At 30.1% G+C, this 22,304-nt stretch overlaps 2 protein-coding genes across 2 annotated transcripts; one reads left to right on the top strand and one right to left on the bottom strand.

Annotated features, from left to right (window-relative positions):
- The first annotated feature begins 111 nt into the window (after positions 1–111).
- LOC112702328 (probable leucine-rich repeat receptor-like protein kinase IMK3) lies at positions 112–3,217 on the top strand. Its single transcript, XM_025753313.3, has 3 exons — positions 112–315; positions 415–2,284; positions 2,370–3,217. Exons 1-3 carry the CDS (start codon positions 274–276, stop codon positions 2,981–2,983), a joined length of 2,526 nt encoding a protein of 841 aa, XP_025609098.1. The 5' UTR covers positions 112–273; the 3' UTR covers positions 2,984–3,217.
- Positions 3,218–3,624: 407 nt separating this feature from the next.
- On the bottom strand, positions 3,625–7,507 carry LOC112702329 (sorting nexin 2A). The gene is made up of 6 exons (XM_025753314.3): positions 6,563–7,507; positions 5,871–6,290; positions 5,317–5,526; positions 4,889–5,149; positions 4,001–4,087; positions 3,625–3,920 (listed from the first exon to the last, which is right to left on the bottom strand). The coding sequence occupies exons 1-6, from the start codon at positions 7,163–7,165 to the stop codon at positions 3,834–3,836; spliced, it is 1,668 nt and encodes a 555-aa protein (XP_025609099.1). The 5' UTR covers positions 7,166–7,507; the 3' UTR covers positions 3,625–3,833.
- Between the last annotated feature and the right edge of the window lie 14,797 nt (positions 7,508–22,304).

The raw sequence follows: 22,304 nt of genomic DNA on the forward strand, positions 1-22,304 counted from the left end.
AAGATATTAGTAAAGATTTTAGTAGTTAAGTAATGTAGAGTAATAATAACTGTTTTTCAATGTAACCCAAGCTTCTAGTTATTAACTTATGACAATCACGTGCTACTTCTCAGTCTTGCAAGACTTTCTCTTTCCTGCTACTTACCCTCACTACAAAACCCTTCCTTATTCAACTGTTGTTCTCCTGTTTCATTTCCATGTTTCTTCTTAGGAATAGGATTAGCACCACACACACCCCATTCTCCTCTCCTACATTCTTAACCAGAGTGTCTTATGGACACTACTAGAGACAACAACAACAACAACAACAATCAAGTAATCACTTCAACATCATCTGTTTTAGTTTAGTTTAGTTTTTAGTTCACTTCTTCTTGCTACATTAGCTGTTCAAACTCTTACCATTTTTCTTTGCAGGTTATTTATCAACTTGGGATGAGAAATGTAGCACATTGGCACCATCTAAAGTGGTTGTTATTCCTGATTCTGCTGCTGCCATTGAAGCCAGTTTTGTGTGATGACCATTGGGATGGAGTGGTTGTCACACAATCAAACTTCTTAGCCCTTCAAGCATTCAAGCAAGAACTCATTGACCCAAAAGGCTTCTTGAAAAGCTGGAATGACAGTGGCTATGGAGCTTGTTCAGGTGGTTGGGCTGGAATCAAGTGTGCTCAAGGACAAGTCATTGTGATCCAGCTTCCATGGAAGGGTTTGAAGGGCCATATCACTCAGAAAATTTCCCAACTTCAAGGCCTCAGAAAACTAAGTCTTCATGACAACCAAATTGGTGGTTCAATCCCTTCATCATTGGGGCTTCTTCCCAATCTAAGAGGTGTTCAACTCTTCAACAACAAGCTAACTGGTTCTGTTCCTCCTTCATTAGGGTCTTGTCCTTTGCTTCAATCTTTAGACCTCAGCAACAATTTACTCACTGGTCAAATCCCTTATACTCTTGGGAATTTAACCAAACTTTATTGGCTCAACTTGAGCTTCAATTCCTTCAATGGTTCAATACCATCTAGCTTAACTAGTTTACCTTCTTTGACTTTCCTTTCTCTTCAACATAATAATCTCTCAGGTTCAATTCCTAACTCATGGGGTGGTAAAAATGGTTTCTTTAAGCTCCAGAATTTGATCTTAGATCACAACTACTTGAGTGGAACCATTCCTTCTTTGGGAAGCCTAGTTGAACTCAGAGAGGTTTCTCTTGGTAATAACAATTTGAGTGGAGAAGTACCATTTGAAATCGGAAAACTTTCTAGGCTCAAGACATTAGATTTTTCTAACAATGCATTAAATGGAAGCTTGCCTGCTACTATATCAAATTTATCCTCACTCACTCTGTTGAATGTAGAGAACAACCACTTTACTAGTCAAATCCCAGAAGCTTTAGGAAGATTACACAATCTTTCTGTTCTGGTTTTGAGTAGAAACCAATTTGTTGGCCACATTCCTCATAGTATTGGAAACATTTCAACACTTATGCGACTTGATTTGTCGCTGAATAACATCAGTGGCGAAATTCCAGATTCCTTTGTGAATCTAGCTAGTCTTAATTCCTTCAATGTTTCTTACAACAATCTATCTGGTCCTGTTCCCACATTACTTGCCAACAAATTCAACTCAAGCTCATTTGTGGGAAATATTCAATTATGTGGCTATAGCCCTTCAAATCCATGTCCTTCACAAGCTCCTTCACAAGGAGTCATAGTCCCAACTCCTGAATCATCTAAACAACAGCATCATAAGAAACTAGGCATCAAAGACGTAATTCTTATAGTGGCAGGGGTGCTCCTTGTAGTCCTGGTAACAATTTGCTGCATCCTGCTAGTCTGCCTTATCAGAAAAAGATCAACATCGGATGCGGAACATGGCCGGGCTGCAATGAGAGCTACCACAACAAGGACAGGGAAGGGAATCTCTCCTCCAGCTGCAGCCGGTGATGTCGAAACTGGTGGTGAGAATGGAGGGAAACTAGTCCATTTCGATGGACCATTGGCTTTTACGGCTGATGACCTCTTGTGTGCAACAGCAGAGATAATGGGAAAAAGCACCTATGGAACTGTCTACAAGGCTACATTGGAGGATGGAAGCCAAGCTGCAGTTAAGAGATTGAGGGAAAAGATCACAAAAAGTCAGAGAGAATTTGAGTCTGAAGTTGCTGTGTTAGGGAGAATTAGACATCCAAATCTTTTGGCACTAAGAGCTTATTACATGGGACCCAAAGGAGAAAAGCTTCTTGTGTTTGATTACATGCCTAATGGAAGTCTTGCTTCCTTCTTACATGGTAAGTCTAAAGTTCTAGCATTTTCTTTTTGAGATAGAACCAAGTTTGCTATGATCATGAAAATTTATTGTTCATTTTGATGCAGCCAGAGGACCAGAAACAGTGATTGATTGGCCAACAAGGATGAGAATAGCGCAGGGCATGGCACGTGGCTTGTTCCACCTTCACTCTCGTGAGAACATCATACATGGGAACCTCACCTCCAGCAATGTGTTGCTTGATGAGAGCACAAATGCCAAGATAGCTGACTATGGTCTTTCCAGGTTGATGACAGCTGCGGCTAACTCCAATGTGATTGCAACGGCCGGGGCATTGGGGTACCGGGCGCCAGAGCTTTCAAAGCTGAAGAAAGCCAACACAAAAACCGATGTATACAGCCTTGGGGTTATCTTGTTAGAACTCCTAACGGGTAAGCCACCGGGTGAGGCTATGAATGGTGTGGATTTGCCACAATGGGTTGCCTCTATTGTGAAGGAGGAGTGGACTAATGAGGTGTTTGATGTTGAGTTGATGAGGGATGCATCAACAAATGGGGATGAGTTGCTCAACACTTTGAAGCTTGCTTTGCACTGTGTTGACCCTACTCCGTCGGCGCGGCCAGAAGCACAGCAAGTGCTCCAGCAGCTGGAAGAGATTAGGCAAGAGGTAGTATCAGCCAGTTCTGGTGATGATGGAGGCATCCCTTCAACTAGTGAATGATATTAAGTAGTGTGTTAGGGGTGCTATAACAAGTTTTGTAGTTGCCTTCTTTCTTTGGTCTTTAGTTAGTAGAAGTGGGTAGGACTTAAGTGTGTCGTCAATTCTTTCATTCTTGTGTTAATTTTTGCCTGTTTGATTGTTTGTCTGTAAATACTGCTGTTGATTACGTAAGTGTTTCTACCTTAACACTTCATTTTGATAATGGAAATTAGTTCTTCTGAAAGCCGAAAGAAAGTTGTCTGATAATTTGTGTTTTACTAAGAAGTGTGATAAGCCCAATTAGTCTTCTATGAATAAATTAGTTTTTGAATCCTTAACAAGATACGGGATCACATCAAATTTTATTTGAACAAGAATTCTTTTAAGCCTAAGTTGAGGGATAAGGGATCACATCAATTATGCATTTAAAATCATATGGGGGAAATCAAATCTAGAGGAACATAATAATATTTGGTACTTTTGTCACAACACATGCACAGAAATATAAACAAACAAAAACATGATATCTTTCACCCTCTCTACACAGCAGATGATCTCATCTTGCCTTTGCATTCATTTTTTATTCCCATGCACCACTCAGGTAGCTTATGCCATCTCAAAGCAGTAACAAAAAAAGAAATGTAAATGCTGAACAGGACTCGAATGGAAATATTTGCATGTATTAAATAGAACTTATCCAAATACTTGACAGTAAAACATCCAATCCGAAAGCTAAAGTAAAAGAAGATACATATACAACTCTGATTAGTTAGAAGTTAAATAGTTGAGACTTAAAAGTTAAAACTAAGTTTGCCGTGTAAAATGTTTGTTCTAAACTAGAAATCAAATAAACAAAAATGTACAGCAAAAACTACAATTCAGCTGCTTCTTTGGAGTATGCAGTAGTCTCTTCTGCAAGCTTCTCCCACACAGCCGCCATCTTCTCCGCATAGCCAGCCTGTAAAATGCATGGTGTCATTGATAATGGTCATTGAAATACAAAAGTCTACCAGACACAGAAGATAAATGATATGTTACTTGATTAACGACAAATCCTCGCAGCATGCTTAAAAAGTCATCATGCCTCTCTTTGTTGATTCTTTCAAGCTCGCTCCTATTATTTTCCTGCACATATTCCACATTGAGAGTTGATAAATGACCAATACCATGGTAGCAGATTAATCAGCTTAATTTTCAAATCGTTCATAGGATCTGTCCTGTGCAGTTGGTTATTGATAATATACGAATTTCTCCCAAACAATATATCGGATAAAGCAGAAATTTCAACCAGGTTTAACCATCAGTGCACTTATCTCATTCTACAGGAACCCAGTAACCCACATATATAAGAAACCTATCTTATCACTTTATTGAATTTATAGATTTTACATGTTAGGATGGCAATAGATCCAGAAAGAGATTAAATCTGTTACTGAATTTAAAATGCATAAAATAACGTAGTTGGCCATACTCTATTTTTCATCTGGTATTGTAAACTACTGGAAAGTTGTGGGGAAGAAATTTATAGATCCCAATTATTATGAAGGCTTTTGACGAAGATGGTATTTACATTTTAGTATGCTTTGATTGCTTAAATGATAAATTTTGATAGTATCTTAAAGTCAATTTTCTAGAAGGGGTATATGAGTGTTTTAAATTCAATGAAACTATCATACTTGGTTGTTGAGTTATAATTTGCCAAATTTTCTTCTCCCTAGACTTACATAATTGAAACATGAAATAAAAGCATAAAAGGACAGAAATTTATTAGTAGAGACATGAATTGTATAGTAGCCCGTTCTGGAAGTAAATATATATTAATATGGAGGGAGAGAAGGCTCTGAACTGAAAGAATATGGAACAGTAACAGTTATGATGCCCTGGAAGGGGAAAACAGAACTACAAAAATGGTAAGCAAAAAGTTACCTTTATTCGTTCGTACTCTCTATCTGCACATGTTTTGGCATTCTCAGTAACTCTAATGGCTTCTTTCAACTCTTCAATTTTTCGCATCCTAGATTTGTCGCCTCCAAATATTTTTGATGAAGCAACTTCAAGCTTCTCAATCCTTGAATTTAAAGAAGCTAGTTCTGATGAGAGCGTTTGAACAGTCAATAATGCACTTGCCCGGTCAGCAAATGCATTGTTGACTGCCAGCATTGTCCCAAGGTATTCATGTAGTTTATCCTGTGACATATAGAATTAATACTCACCAACAACTCTACTTCAAAATGACAGACTCAGAGGTATATATATTAGGAAGCTAACACTTCTGCCATCATGATGAAATTTCTCTTGTAGATTTACCAAGAAGTGCATATGATAAATTCTAATTCATTATAAATTGTACTTACCAAATGTTTAATTGTTTGTGTGTTAAGCTCTCTATATAACCTGCTTGCTTTAACAGCTGCAGTTGCCACATTCCTCATGTCAGATGCCCTTGTTCTCTGTGAATCAAATATAGCTTCTTCTGTCTCAAATTTGGTAAGTTTTACAAAAGCCAACCCTAGTTCACCCATTGTCTCGCCCATGTCCTGCTGATGCTTCACAAGAGACTCAGCCTGCAAATCAATGTTCATAAAATAAAAACCAAGATCAGAATCCAACTCAGCATTTATAGAAGGAATAGCAATGCCATTCTTTGTATAATTCAGCCAAAACCGCAAGTGTAATCATTCCCCACAACAAATATGGCAATGAGACTTTAAAATAGATAACTTTGTCGGTCCGACAATCCAGTTTAAAATAACTCATGCATGATAAGTAATTAAATTTCTGTCTTTCAATTCAATCACCTAAATTAACAACCATTTCCCCACAATACCAATGCATCCAACCAAAACACCTGAATGAAAATAACCCCCAAAACAAGAGGGGGAAAAAACAAAACTAGGCAAACACAAACCTGCTGAGAAACACCGCTAAGTTGTTGCTCAAACTCTACCAACTTTTCCTTCCTTTCCAAGAACTCCTTATCCTCCTCCACAACCAAAGGCTTGCTCCCACCCCAATCATTCGTAACAGACTGTTTCAGCTCCTTAAAAATCCTAAGCAAGTCCCTCCCACCCTTTGCAGGCTGCACCACCTCGCTCAATTCTCCTGCAGTAGCAACTTCACTCCCAAACAGCTGCTTTGGCAACTTCACTGCCCCATCAAGCATCCGTGACGCCACATCGGTGCTCTTCTGCAGCGGCAGCCTTCCCTTTGCCTCCAAGAACAGCCTCAGCTCCTCACTCCGCCGGATTACCGGGTGTGCAGCCAGTTTCCTTAGGTACTTCTCCACGGCCGCCCTCCTCTGCTCCACAAACTCCTGCTTCTGCATCACCTGGTATCATAATCACAATAAATCAGAACAAAGACAACTCAATTGGTGCACCATAGACACCATGCACTCGCTCATACATTAACATACCTCTGTCAGTATGTAACCAACTGCTAACAACTCAGTACTTATAAATAACCGTTTTCTGTTATGTACAAGTAAATTAGTGCATTAAAGAAACTATGCAATTGCTCATTCATTAACACAATCGTGCAACTAACTCCTAACAAACTCTTAAAACTATAACCGTGTTTTTCTGTGGAAATTGTTGATACCTGGCTCTCAACTGTGCTCTTGTCGGGCCGGACAGGTACAAAGTAACCGCGGTAAGACTCGGCGAGGCGATCGGAAAGAGTAACGACGTCACGGAAGCGGCGGCGGACGGCGAACTCGGATGTGGAGCTGCCGAATTCAGGGAGGTCAGTACGGGTGGTGATGAGGTAAGTGTAGAAGGTGGTGGCGGCGCCGGGGACGAGGGAGGCGGAGGTTTCCTGCTCCTTCTGAGGGTCAGAGACGAAGATGTAGAGATAATCAGAAACAGATCCGGATCCGGATCGGGAGGGGAGTTCATCGGTTAAAGTGTTACGGTTATGGTGGTGACTGTGGTTGGTGCCGTTGGAGGAGGAGGAAGAAAAAGAATCGAATGAAGTGAAGATGGCTTCAGCATAGGAGGGAGGGTCGAGGAAGGAGTTGAAGGTGGTCGGGGATTTGGGGGATTGTGTGGAGGGGAGTAAGGGGTGGTGGTGATCGGGTTTAGGGTTTGGGTTAGGGTTTGGGGGAGGTTGAAGGGGGTTGGAGGGTTCATCGTGGAGGAGGAGGGATTCCATGACGCCGTCGTCGTCGTCGGGGTCTTGTTGGAAATCGTGGTGGTTCATCATTGTTGCGATGGAAGGTGAATAGGGTGATTGGAGGATTTGAATCTCAGTGGGATTTGGTGTGGTGGATCATTGCATGGACAAGCTTCAAGCTTCAAGGTTGAAAGATTGAATGTGAAGAAGACGAAGAAGAAGAAGAAGAGTAGAAGACAATGAGTGACGACTCGGCCTCCTTCTTCGTGACTCGTGAGTCAACTCGGACCTCAACACCGGCAGCACTTAATATCAACAAAATATGATTTATAATTCAAAATGGGAAAAGGAAAAAGATAAATACAAGAGAGATTAACTTACATTATTCTTTTTCTTATTATCTTTGATCAACTCAAAAAATAAAAAAACAATAACCTTTGAGATATCAAAAGGTAGTTTTGTGATGAGTAATAGGTAGCGTTTGGTAGAGGGACTGAAAGACTGATACTAAGAGAGATTTAGAGACGGAGAATGAAATAAATTTTAGTATTTTGTTTGGTGCAGAGTGGGAGACAGAAATTGAAACAAGAGTGAAGCGCTAATTTAATTTGTACAAAGGGTAAAATTGGAATTAATTAATTGAAATGAGGGTATTTTAGGTATAAAATGTTATTAAAGTTTCAGTATTCGTCTTTAAAAATTTCAGTCCTTTGTGTCCCTATTTTTTGGAAGTACTGAAATACTGAAATTTTGGAAATAGAGACAGAATTTTTAGTACTAGTCTGTGACCCAATAAACATAATACTGAGTCTCAGTCTCTCCGTCTATGTCCCAATACCTCAAAACAAACGCTATAGGGTTGGCTTTTTTACTCATACATGGAAAATTTTTTATTTTTTATAATACGCACTAAAAAAAATTTCTCTCAAATTGTGTATGGTCAATTCGCAATTTTTACCTACAAAATAGAAATAGGCACCATTTTATATAAGGTGGCCACATAACAGGTACTGTCATCTGATACATGCTATATCAAATTCAGCAACCACAAAATAAAATTCTTTAAGGCTGATGACACATGTCATGCATGCATACGCATCATTTTATGTAAGATGACCACATAATAGGTGCTGTCATCTGACACATGCCATGACAAACCCAGCAATCATAAAATGGAACTCTTCAAGGCTGACACATGCCATGCATAGGAACCATTTTATGTAAGGTGGCAACATAATAGGTGCCATCTAACACACGCCATACCAAACTCACCAACCACAAAATAGAGCTCTTTAAGACTGACACACACAAAGTGGCTACCAACTCACTGACGACACACACAAGTTGGCCCATTCCACTACTGAAATTATATTATATAATTTTATTACATTATATAACTTTATTATTTGAAATCAAATCATCAATTATAATAAAAAATACTACATATTATATAATTTTATTATTTTGAATCAAATTTTTAATGGTAATCAAAAATACTATATAGCACAAATTTATATTATTATATTATACAATTTATTATAAATGGTTGATCCAGGTAGAATTAGAAGTGTTACTAGCATGGATTTTTTACTGATATATGCATGGAAAATTCTTTATTTCTCATAAAACGCAGGAACGAAAACTCCTTTCAAATTGCGCATGGCCAATTCGCAACCCTCACCCACGTAATAGAAATAGGCACCGTTTCATGTAAGATTACCACATATTAGGTGCTGTCATCTGATACATGTCATGCCAAACTCACCAGCCATGAAATGGAGTTCTTCAAGGCAATGGCCAACTCACTGGCGACACACACGAGTTGGCTCATTCCACGACTGAAATTATATTATATAATTTTATTACATTATATAACTTTATTATTTGAAATCAAATCATAATGATAATTAAAAAATACTAAATAGTACAATTTTATATTATATAATTTTATTATTTTGAATCAAATTTTTAATAATAATAAAAAATACTATATAGCACAAATTTATATTATTATATTATTTAATTTTATTATAAATGGTTGATCCAGGTAGGACTAGAAGTGTTACTAGCATGACTTTTTTACTGATATATGCATGGAAAATTTTTATTTTCCATAAAACACAGGGATGAAAACTCCTTCCAAATTGCGCATGGCTAATTTGCAACCCTCACCCACGTAATGGAAATAGGCACCATTTCATGTAAGGTTGCCACATAATTGGTGCTGCCATCTGATACATGTCATACCAAACTCACCAGTCACAAAATGGAGCTCTTCAAGGCTGACACACACAAAGTGGCCAACTCACTGGCGACACACACGAGTTGACCCATTCTACAAACGGATAAAAACTCCTTTCAAATTATGCATGACCAATTCGCAACCCTCGCCCACGTAATGGAAATAGGCACCATTTCATGTAAGGTAGCCACATAATGGGTGTTGCGGTGTTGCCATCTGATTCATGCCATGCCAAGCTCACCAGCTACTAAGGCTTAGTTTGGTAAAGCTTTTGCTTTTTAAAAGTAGCTTATGAAAGCTGGCACAGGATTCGGTGGTCCAGGAACCTTTGGACCACTTAGTGGTCCAAGTAGAAAACATGTTTTTAGAGTTTTTTTATCAATTGCTACGTAGTCCTTGAACTAATTTTAATTACAAATCAACCCCATATATTTTATTTAATTATAAAAATAGTTTTTTATTTTATAAATTATTATTTTATCAATTATCTATTATATTTATTAACAATCAAATACAAAAATAACAACCAATTATATCCTCCATTCATCCTAATAATTCTAATTGATTAAATAATTAACTTTGATCTCGTTACGTTCGTCCATGGCTTCCAAATCGTGTTTCCTTGAAATTCAATCGATTGGTTTTTCAAAACAATCGATTGAATGATAACTCAATCGATTGGTTTACACTATATCACAAAACAATCGATTGAAAGTTGTAAGGTAGAATGGTAAAAAGCTTATACCAATCGATTGTTTATACTTTCCAATCGAATGAATACCTCAAAACAATCGATTGTTGTTGTTACTCAATCGATTGAATTCACGAAAACAACATGGATTTGCCAAATACAATCGATTGGAAAGTGATGACATTGAAGTTTTAGCCAAATTCAATCGATTGGTAATGTAATACAATCGATTGGAAGGTGATGAAGTTGAATGTTTTGCCAATTTCAATCGATTGGTAATGGTACCCAATCGATTGAAATGAAACTGTACACTGAAATTCACCTTTGCTTCGCCTGCAACTAATGCATGTTACTAAAAAGCACATAAAATAAAAACAGACAATTAATTACATGATTGTTCTATTTTAAATTTAATCTGTTTGTCCTCTGATTTTGCGCCACTGAAATACAATCAAGAAAATAATCCATGTTTAAATCAAACGCAGGACCAAGATGCTCAACATTCATAATACCTAATGAAATAAATTATAATGCATGGATCACAATAAAATAGCAATAATCCAAATAAAGTAGTATCAAATGGGTAGTAGCAGGAATATCTATATGGTATGAACTTGTATGAGGAGGAATTCATCAGCCTTGCTTTGATTCCTTCTTTGATTACGTTGTTGGTTACTTGCAAGTTCAATTTTTGTTTTATTATGTCAATTTTGTTTTATTATATGGTTTGAAACTCTTGATTATTCAATTCATTCTTAAGGAAGATGTCCAAAACAAAATACTGAAAGAAGAGAAAGAATGAGCTTGTTATTTAGATTATTTTTTTATTAGTTTAATATTGATGATAATTAATTATAACAAAAGTACATAAGGAGTACATAAGATTAACCATAAAATATTTTTTATAATTTTTTATTTTTATTATCAAATTTATATTTTTGTTAATGTTGGTTTTGGTTCTTTCTTTTATTCTGCTACTACTCATTTGATACTACTTTATTTGGACTATTGCTATTTTATTGTGATCCATGTATTATAATTTATTTCATTAGGCATTATGGATGTTGAGCATCTTGGTCCTGCGTTTGATTTAAACATGGATTATTTTCTTTCAGTGGCGCAAAATCAAAGGACAAACAGATTAAATTTAAAATAGAACAATCATGTAATTAATTGTCTGTTTTTATTTTATGTGCTTTTTAGTTTCTTGTATGTAACATGCATTAGTTGCATCATGCGAAGCAAAGGTGAATTTATAAATTTTCAGTGTACAGTTTCATTTCAATCGATTGGGTACCATTACCAATCGATTGAAATTGGCAAAACATTCAACTTCATCACCTTCAAATCGATTGGATTACATTACCAATCGATTGAATTTGGCTAAAACTTCAATGTCATCACTTTCCAATCGATTGTATTTGGCAAATCCATGTTGTTTTCGTGAATTCAATCGATTGAGTAACAACAACAATCGATTGTTTTGAGACATTCATTCGATTGGAAAGTATAAACAACCGATTGGTATAAGCTTTTTATCATTCTACCTTACAACTTTCAATCGATTGTTTTGTGATATAGTGTAAACCAATCGATTGAGTTATCATTCAATCGATTGTTTTGAAAAACCAATCGATTGAATTTCAAGGAAACACAATTTGAAAGCCATGGACGAACGTAACGAGATCAAAGTTAATTATTTAATCAATTGGAATTATTAGGATGAATGGAGGATATAATTGGTTGTTATTTTTGTATTTGATTGTTAATAAATATAATAGATAATTGATAAAATAATAATTTATAAAATAAAAAACTATTTTTATAATTAAATAAAATATATGGGGTTGATTTGTAATTAAAATTAGTTCAAGGACTACGTAGCAATTGATAAAAAAACTCTAAAAACATGTTTTCTACTTGGACCACTAAGTGGTCCAAAGATTCCTGGACCACCGAATCCTGTGCCATGAAAGCTGTCTTTTAAAAGACAGCTTTTTAAAAGCTGCAGCACTTACGTTTGGTAAAATCAAATTAAAAATGACTTTTAATAAGTACAAGCACCATAATTGTGTTTGGTAAAACAGCTTTTAAAAGTTGAAAAAATTATAATAAACATATTTATAACAAAAAAATAATTTTTTTTTCAAATTCTTTAAAATTTTATATAATATTTTAAAATAAAATAATGTTAAAATAAAAAATTCATAATAAACATAAATATAATAAATAAATTCTTCTATTTTTTAACTTTAAAATTTTATATAAGTATCATAAAAATTTATTTTATCCTAAACATCATTACTAAAAATATTAAATTACCTAAATTACTATCATCTAAATTACCTAAATTACTATAATTACTCTTATGATTATATATCTATATTTACATATGTATATACATGTTGTTATTATAATTTGGACTAATGCTCATGCAAAAAAAATTTTATGATTGGTTTTCATCAACCTCTTCCCGTTTCAAAGAACAGAAAAAAACAAACAAACATAATAGATCTACTGAAAAAATACAAAATTAACGCAAAAAAATAATATAAATAGATAGAAGTTCATACCTAATATGTGATAGAGATGTATTTGTGTTGAAATTTGTGAAGATTAGGTTGAAAAATAAAAAATATATGAAGATTGTGTTAGATTTTATGAAGGTTAGGAAGAGAAGTTAGAAATATATGAAGATTTTAATGGCAATATAATAGCGGAAAATATGTGCGGGAAAATGAAAAAAATTTGGTAAGCATAAGCCAGCTTTGAAAAGCTCCCTCCTAGGTGCTTTCAAAAGCACCCCTAACTTTTAAAAGCCGCAAGCACAAGCACTTGAGCTTTTTAATTTACCAAACGCAAAATGACGTGCTTGTGCTTTTTAAAAGCACAAGCACCTCCTGAAAAAGCTTTACCAAACCCAGCCTAAATGGAGCTCCATCTGATACATGCCATGCCAAACTCACCAGCCACTCCATCTGATACATGCCATGCCAAACTCACCAGCCACATAATGGGTGCTGTCATCTGACACATTCCATGCCAAGCTCACCAGCCACTAAATGGAGCTTTTCAAGGCACGAAGTGGCCAAATCATTGGCGACACACACGAGTTGGCCCATTCCACGACTGAAATTATATTATATAATTTGATTACATTGTATAACTTTATTATTTGAAATCAAATCATCAATGATAATTAAAAATACTAAATAGTACAATTTTATATTATATAATTTTATTATTTTGAATCAAATTTTCAATGATAATAAAAAATACTATGGAGCACAAATTTATATTATTATATTATACAATTTTATTAAAAATGGTTAATCCAGATAGGACTAGAAGTGTTACTAGCATGACTTTTTTTTGATATATACATGAAAAATTATTTATTTCCCATAATACGCATGGATGAAAACTTCTTTCAAATTGCGCATGGCTAATTCGCAACCCTCACCCACGTAATGGAAATGTGCACCATTTCATGTAAGGTGGCCACATAATGGGTGCTGTCATCTGACACATGCCATGCCAAGCTCACAGCCACGAAATGGAGCTCTTCAAAGCTGACACGAAGTCGCCAACTCACTGGCGACATAGACGAGTTGGCCCATTCCACGACTGAAATTATATTATATAATTTTATTACATTATATAACTTTATTATTTGAAATCAAATCATTAATGATAATTAAAAAAAAAGGTGAATGCTACCCAACCCCTTCTAAAATAACATGTAAGTTACCCTTCATTATGTGTCACATTGTAATTGGTCCTTATCTTAACCATAGTTGGGTTATTTTATAATTTATTATTCTTAAAATATCAAAACTCCACTCCCGTTAATTGAAGCACATTCCACTCCTCCATTCTTTGTTTATCACTTCATCACCTAGATTTGGTCCTTCCAAGCACCGTCGCGTTCGTGACAAGAAGCGCTAACGTCATCGCCATGCCCTCCCACACAACCTCTCTTCCCAGTATAGTATAACCAGTGCCTCTTTTTGGCGTGAATCACTGCTTACCCACATAATTAATGGTTAATTTGGTTATTAAATTTTTTTATTAAAAAAACATATCTTTATTTAATTACGTGATGAAACATATATTTATATGTAAAATATAATATAATAAAATAAATCTATTCAAAGTATTTAAAAGTATAATTAAAATCATGAACATACAAATATAATAATAAAATTTGTACTCCAAAAAAATAAACATATTTTTTTATCATACATATATTATTTAAAAATAAATATATTATTAAAATTAATAACAGAAATTTAAAATGAAAAAATTCAACTTTTTTATCGTATTTTTTATAGTATTTTTATTTTTTAATTTTTAATTTATTAGTACTTTATTATTTAATTAATAATTAAACAAATTATTTTTATGAAAAATTATTTTTTATATTATATTAGAGAAGAGACTAATATAACAGTTTAAAAAATAAATTGTATAAATGTTTAAGAGATAAATATGAAATACATACCTAAGTAATGTTTAGTTTGGTTATTAAATTTTTTTATTAAAATAAATCTTTATTTAATTATATGATAGAACATATATTCATATGTAAAATATAATATAATAACTCTATTTAGAGTACTTAAAAGTATAATTAAAATCAGAAAAAATATATTTTTTATTGTACATAAATTATTTTAAAAAATAATAAATTATTAAAATTAATAACACAAGTTTAAAATGATAAAATCTAACTTTCTTACAAGTATTTTTTATAGTATTTTTATTCTTTTAATTTTTAATTTATTCGTACTTTATTATTTAATTAATGATTAAATAAATTATCTCCATGATACATTATTTTTTGTATTATTTTAAAGAAGAGATCAATATAACATTCTAAAAAATAATGTAAAAATAATTTTTAAATAAAAAATAAATAATATTAAAATTTTTAAATACAAAAGTAAATTATATAGATAGATATTTAAGAGATAAATATGAAATACATGTCTAAAATAAATAAAACAGACAAAAATAATTCTCCATTTCTCAACAGTACTTTCATTTTGTCTGTTTTATTTATTTTAGGTATGTATTTTATATTTATCTTTTAAATATTTATACAATTTATTTTTTAAACTACTATATTGGTCTCTTCTCTAATATAATACAAAAAATAATTTTTCATAAAAATATTTTGTTTAATTTTTAATTAAATAATAAAGTACTAATAAATTAAAAATTAAAAAAATAAAAATACTATAAAAAATACGGTAAAAAAGTTAAATTTTATTATTTTAAATTTCTGTTATTAATTTTAATAATATATTTATTTTTTAAATAATATATGTATGATAAAAAAAATATGTTTATTTGTTTGGAATACAAATTTTATTATTATATTTGTATGTTCATAATTTTAATTATACTTTTAAATACTTTGAATAGATTTATTTTATTATATTATATTTTACATATAAATATATGTTCCGTCATGTAATTAAATAAAGATATATTTTTTTAATAAAAAAATTTAATAACTAAAATTAACCATTAATTATGTGGATAAGCTGGCAAAAAGAAGCACTGTCTATACTGGGAAGGATAAGTTATGGGTGACGGAATTCAACGACGTGACTAAGGGATGATGCACTAAAGAAATAGAGGTTGTGTGGGAAGGCAGTAGATGGCGATGACGTTAGTGCTTCTTGTCACGAACGCGTGCTTGGAAGGACCGAATCTAGGTGATGAAGTGATGAACAAAAAATGGAGCAGTGGAATGTGCTTTAATTAACGGGAGTGGAGCTTTGATATTTTAAGAATAATAAATTATAAAATAACCCAACTATGGTTAAGATAAGGACCAATTACAATATGACACATAATAAAGGGTAACTTACATGTTATTTTAGAGGGGGTTGGATAGCATTCACCTTAAAAAAAATACTAAATAGTACAATTTCATATTATATAATTTTATTTTTTTAATCAAATTTTCAATAATAATAAAAATACTATATACTACAAATTTATATTATTATATTATACAATTTTATTAAAAATGGTTGATTCAGGTAGGACTAGAAGTATTACTAGCATGGCTTTTTTACTGATATATGCATAAAAAATTCTTTAATTTCCATAATAAGCACGGATGAAAACTCTTTCAAATTGCGCATGGCCAATTCGCAACCCTCACCCCACGTAATGGAAATAGGCACCATTTCATGTAAGATGGCCACATAATGGGTACTGCCATCTCATATATGCCATGCCAAGCTCACCACCAGCCACGAAATGGAGTACTTCAAGGCTGACAAACACGAAGTGGCTAATTCACTGGTGACACGAACGAGTTGGCCAATTCCACGATTGAAATTATATTATATAATTTTATTACATTATATAACTTTATTATTTGAAATCAAATCATCAATGATAATAAAAAAATACTAAATAGTACAATTTTATATTATATAATTTTACTATTTTGAATCAAATTTTTAATGATAATAATAAATACTATATAGCACAAATTTATATTATTATATTATACAATTTTATTATAAATGATTGATCTAGATAGGACTAGAAGTGTTACTAGCATAGAGAAAAAAAAAAAGATTGAAAGAAAAAAGTGTATGAAGACTGAATGCTATGATTTAACTAAAATTTTAAGAAGCTGATATATAGAGTTTGAATTTTGAAGACAATGAGTATAATGATAAAAATATATTAACAACAAGGATTAATATTTTACAGAAACTCACCTGTAGTCGACTTTACATGAAGTTATTTTGGAATAAATGACACGTGTTACTATTTAGTTTTAAAAAAATCGATTTATTTTATACAAATAGTTTAATTAAAAAACCAATTAATATAGCTATGAAGTTAGATTTTTTTATCGTATTTTATTTTAAAAACAAATTGACAAATTTAAATTGAGAAATTGTAGTTAATTGTTTACTGTATACTTTTTTTAACCAAAATTATAATTAAAAATCATTAAAAAAAACAAAATTATTTAGTATATTGGATCAGTTCGATGTTAATTAGGTTTTTTTTTCTATTATAAAATATAAACAAATTTAATTCTCAAAAAAAATTATGTTATTTTTTAGGATTTAATTTTTTTTATTGTGTTTTTATAAATTTTGCACAAAATTCATCTATACTAAACTTATTTATTTACGTAAAGTTTGTTTATGAACTCAACAAACTTCTTTATGTTTTAATACGGTTTAAATTGTATTAGTATATTTTTATTTTTTAATCAATTTAATTTTATTTAAATAATTAAAATATTAAATTATAAAATTTGTATTAGTTTGTAATTTAAAATTTAAACAAATATAATTTAAATTAATAATTTATAAAATATAATTTAAATTAATAATTTATAAAATTGTATGTATTCATATTATTGTACTCATATGATTAATTATAATTATTCGATTTAAAAAAATGGTTATTAATTTTTAACTAACAAATAAATATACTTATATTATTTTTAAATTAAATTTTTTGAATAAATATATTTTTATTATTTTATTTTTTATTTAAATAAACATATTTATATTATTTTAAATAAAATTTAAAATTAATATAAATAGACTTATTTAAAATTTAAAATTTTAATATTTTAAATAAATATACTGTTATTATTTTTAAATTTTTTAAATTTAAATAAATGTACTCATATTATTTTAAATAAATATATTCTTTTAATCGTGTTAGGGTAGTGTGGGTAGGTTATTACCCTATAGTGGTTTAGGTAAAAAAAAAATCATGTCATTCTAGGATCATTAGATAACTTTTAAATAGTTTACAGTAAAATCATAATTTTTAAACAAGTAAATTATCGTGTTATTGTCTTAAAAAAATAATTTATTTATAGAATAATCTTGAAAACTCAACAATAATCTTCATAAAAATAGTTTCTTAGTGAAATGAAAGTTAATTGTTAGAGAAGGGATTTAGCAACTGAAAATTTAAGCCATTGAAAACAAAATGAAAATTTCTTAAAAAATTTAAGTCATTAAAAAAATAAACAGAGATAGATGATATCATTTATGATCTTTTATTGGCATTGCAAATTCTGTTTCTTCCTCCCATGTGAATTTTATTTTTTTTTTGTCTTTTATTTTGAATTCCTAATTTTTTGTTATTCAGATCAAAAAAGTGAGTTTTATTTCTTTTACAAAATATTAAACTTTACTTTTTCAAATAATTTATATACATATATTTGACAAAAATTAAATAAATAAAAGTAACAGATACATTTAAAAAAAACTGGTAAAAAAATATAAAAAAAAGAACGTACTAAATTTATCATTTAAAAATAACACGTAAAAAGAATTGAAATTTTTTTCAAAAGTATTTATTTGATATTTAAAATTTAAAATTTTAATATTTTAAATAAATATACTGTTATTATTTTTAAATTTTTTAAATTTAAATAAATGTACTCATATTATTTTAAATAAATATATTCTTTTAATCGTGTTAGGGTAGTGTGGGTAGGTTATTACCCCATAGTGGTTTAGGTAAAAAAAAAAATCATGTCATTCTAGGATCATTAGATAACTTTTAAATAGTTTACAGTAAAATCATAATTTTTAAACAAGTAAATTATCGTCTTATTATCTTAAAAAAATAATTTATTTATAAAATAATCTTGAAAACTCAACAATAATCTTCATAAAAATAGTTTCTTAGTGAAATGAAAGTTAATTGTTAGAAAAGGGATTTAGCAACTGAAAATTTAAGCCATTGAAAACAAAATGAAAATTTCTTAAAAAATTTAAGTCATTAAAAAAATAAACAGAGATAGATGATATCATTTATGATCTTTTATTGGCATTGCAAATTCTGTTTCTTCCTCCCATGTGAATTTTATTTTTTTTTTGTCTTTTATTTTGAATTCCTAATTTTTTGTTATTCAGATCAAAAAAAGTGAGTTTTATTTTTTTTTCAAAATATTAAACTTTACTTTTTCAAATAATTTATATACATATATTTGACAAAAATTAAATAAATAAAAGTAACAGATACATTTTAAAAAAATTGGTAAAAAAAATATAAAAAAAAACGTACTAAATTTATCATTTAAGAATAACACGTAAAAAGAATTGAAATTTTTTTTCAAAAGTATTTATTTGATATGTCTAAACCGATTTTTTTAATTAAATTATTTGTATAAAATAAACCGTTTTTTTTTAAAAATCAAATAGTATAACACATGTCAGCCATAAAAAAAACAATTTCATATGAAGTCGACTGCAGCTGAAAAAACTTTTTTTAAAAAAAAATAAGATTTATCAGTCAAGTATCACTGTCCGTTACCTGACACTTATAAATACTAAACCCCATCATTTATTTTGTTGTGGTTCGTTGCGCCAATCTAAACAAGTAATGTGTGGTACGTGAGACTTGTCCTATACAATAGTTTCTAAAATGAGTAGAGTTTTGGATGGTTCAAGGTCCTCGTTACCATCACCATTCAAAGGACCCTTGACCAATCAATCAAATATAATATCAAATGATTTGTTAATGGTTTATCATGTTGAGTTAATCAATTTTATTGTGAAACTAATTTTAATTAAAAAAATTACTAAATATAAATGATATTTTTCTATTTTTTAATGATTGTAGTTGATTAATAAATAAGTTGCATGTTCTCATATATTTATAAATCCATGACATATCCACTATTTTAAATTATTTCGTGTGTGTCAGCTTTGAAGTGTTTCATTTTATGGCTGGTGAATTTGGTATGGCGTGTGTGAGATGGCAACATTTATTTTATGGCTATTTTGTATAAAATAGTGTCTATTTTCATTAGTGGGTGAGGGTTGTGAATTGATTATATGCAATTAGAAAAAATTTTTCATCTGTGCGTATTATAAAAAATAAAAATTTTTTCATGCATATATCGATAAAAAAGTTTAGGCTAAATGCTCCAATTATTCCTATATTAGCAATTTATTTGGCACTTTATTTTGTTATTTTTGTAAGTTTAAATATTTGATTGAAATTCAAAGATAAAACAGGAGTAAGTTAACAAATTATTTAGAATAAAAACAAAAAATAATTTTGCTAATCAATTATGTTATATGTATGTAATATTTATTGCATTACAAAATACATATTAAAAAAGTATTCAACATTTAACATCAAATTGATCTCAGTTTTAACTTTTAATTGGTACCCAAGCATAGGTGATAGATGAGAGTGAAATAGTTGGAGTCTTAAGGTGCGTTTGGTTTTGTGTTAGAAAGAAGAGAAGCACGTTTGAGTGCATTGAACGCTTTCTCTTTTTGTTTGGATGCTTTTTTTTTTAAACGCCAACGTGATTTTAGGTTCTTAACGTGCGTTTATAAGAAGCTGGAAATTGTAGCTTTTGCGTTTAGATAATCACGTTATGATTGGATTTATTTTGTTTTATCAATTCTACCCTTTACTTCTTTGCTTGTAGTCCTTTCAGTATTCAAATATTTTAAATATATAATTATATTTTTTTATTAAATTTTTACTTTTGATTTTGTATAAAAAAATATTTTTGTTTGGCTTTGTTAAAATTTGTAAGTGTAATTTTTGTATATTAATTTATTATTATAATTTTATTATAATATAAATTATTGATCTCATTAAAAAGAACAAAATAAATAAAAAATTAATTATAACTAAGAATCAAGTCATGAATAATTAAAATTTATAGTTTAAAATAACATTAAATAAAAGAGTACTGAAAGTATTAAAAAAATTATAAGTAATATAATTTAATAAAGTATATTTTGATATATATTTTTCATATATTATTTTTGCTTTTGATATAAAAATATATTTTGTCAATTTTTATATATTATTTTTATTTTAGTAAGTAAATATTAATTTTATTATAAAATTAATTAATAATATTTATTTAAATAAATAAATTAAAATAATAGAATAATATAAAAAATTTATTTAATTTGATGTTTATTTTAGTAATTTTTTATCTAAAAGTAATTTTGAGTAGTGTAATCCAAACAATATTTACTTTACTATAATCTATTTTGATAAAAGATTACTAAACATAAATCACTTTAACACAAACTCACTTTTTATTAAAATCAAGTTTGCAAAATTAATTTTATACAAACTGCCATTTACAAACTGAAATCCAAACACACTTAGAGATGCATGAGAAATCCGTTTATTTTGTGTGTCACGTTCGATCCTTTCTATCAATCAATCATTTTCGTGGAAATTTATATGCATAATCTCGATAAATCAATTTTATTTTTATTTTTTTTTTCTATCAATTTTTCAAACACAATTACTCTTTACCATCTAATAAAGCAAAATAGTGAAATTTAATTATCATTAGATTTATAATTTGTTATAAATAAATTTTATTATCTTAGTTTAAAGGTATAAACTCTTATTTTATTATTTTATTAATTTTCTTATTAAAAAATTTTCTTTTTTTTACAGTATCCCTCAGTCCAATAATTTAAGGATTAATCTGCTGCGATATTGAACAGTGTTTGTTGTTGGCCAATAAATTATTGTATGTACAAGAAAAAATTCGAACCTCCATTAATTAATTAACCAGACTAATAAATTAATTACTAGATCAACCCAACTTGATTAATTAAAAAAAAACTATTCCTATTATTATTGCCTATGAATCAAGTTAATAATTACCCTTTCTCTTCAGAAAGCCCAATAATAATTGTAAAGTTACTTTTTCATGTGGGTTTTGTTTTCTGTTCTTCTTCTTCGTGTTTTTTTTTTTTGGGTGGTGTGTGTAATCGTACTTGATCATATTTCTTACTGCTACAATGCTTTTTCTACCTTTTCGTTTTTTTTTGTTGGGCGCATACCTTTTATCTTTTCTAGATCCAAAATATGGGACATTTTTATTTTGGATTATGATAGTTGGACCATAAATGGCCCATAATCTGAGAAATTGTGGCCCAATAATAGTAAAGCCTACATGAATGAAGAAGAGTACTGGACCTGGTTCCAGCAAAAACAAATATCTATTGGATTCTAATTTCTATGTCCCACCCAACCAATTTGATGATCACAAGGGGAAAAAAAAGTAAATAAAAAATTAGTGATTATTTACAATGAATCACTTGATCTTGTATGAATTAAAAGCAACTTTATGGATTTATTAACTTTAGAAAGTCACAACAATGGATAATTTTTAAAATTAATACTCAATTTGATTTCTAAACTTGCATGTGAATCTTAATTTAATTCCTGATATTTTAATTATTTTTAATTAGTTTCCAAATTTTACAAACGTGACTCACATT

The sequence above is a fragment of the Arachis hypogaea genome, chromosome 7 (assembly GCF_003086295.3).
Source record: "Arachis hypogaea cultivar Tifrunner chromosome 7, arahy.Tifrunner.gnm2.J5K5, whole genome shotgun sequence".
NCBI classification, from domain to species: domain Eukaryota; kingdom Viridiplantae; phylum Streptophyta; class Magnoliopsida; order Fabales; family Fabaceae; genus Arachis; species Arachis hypogaea.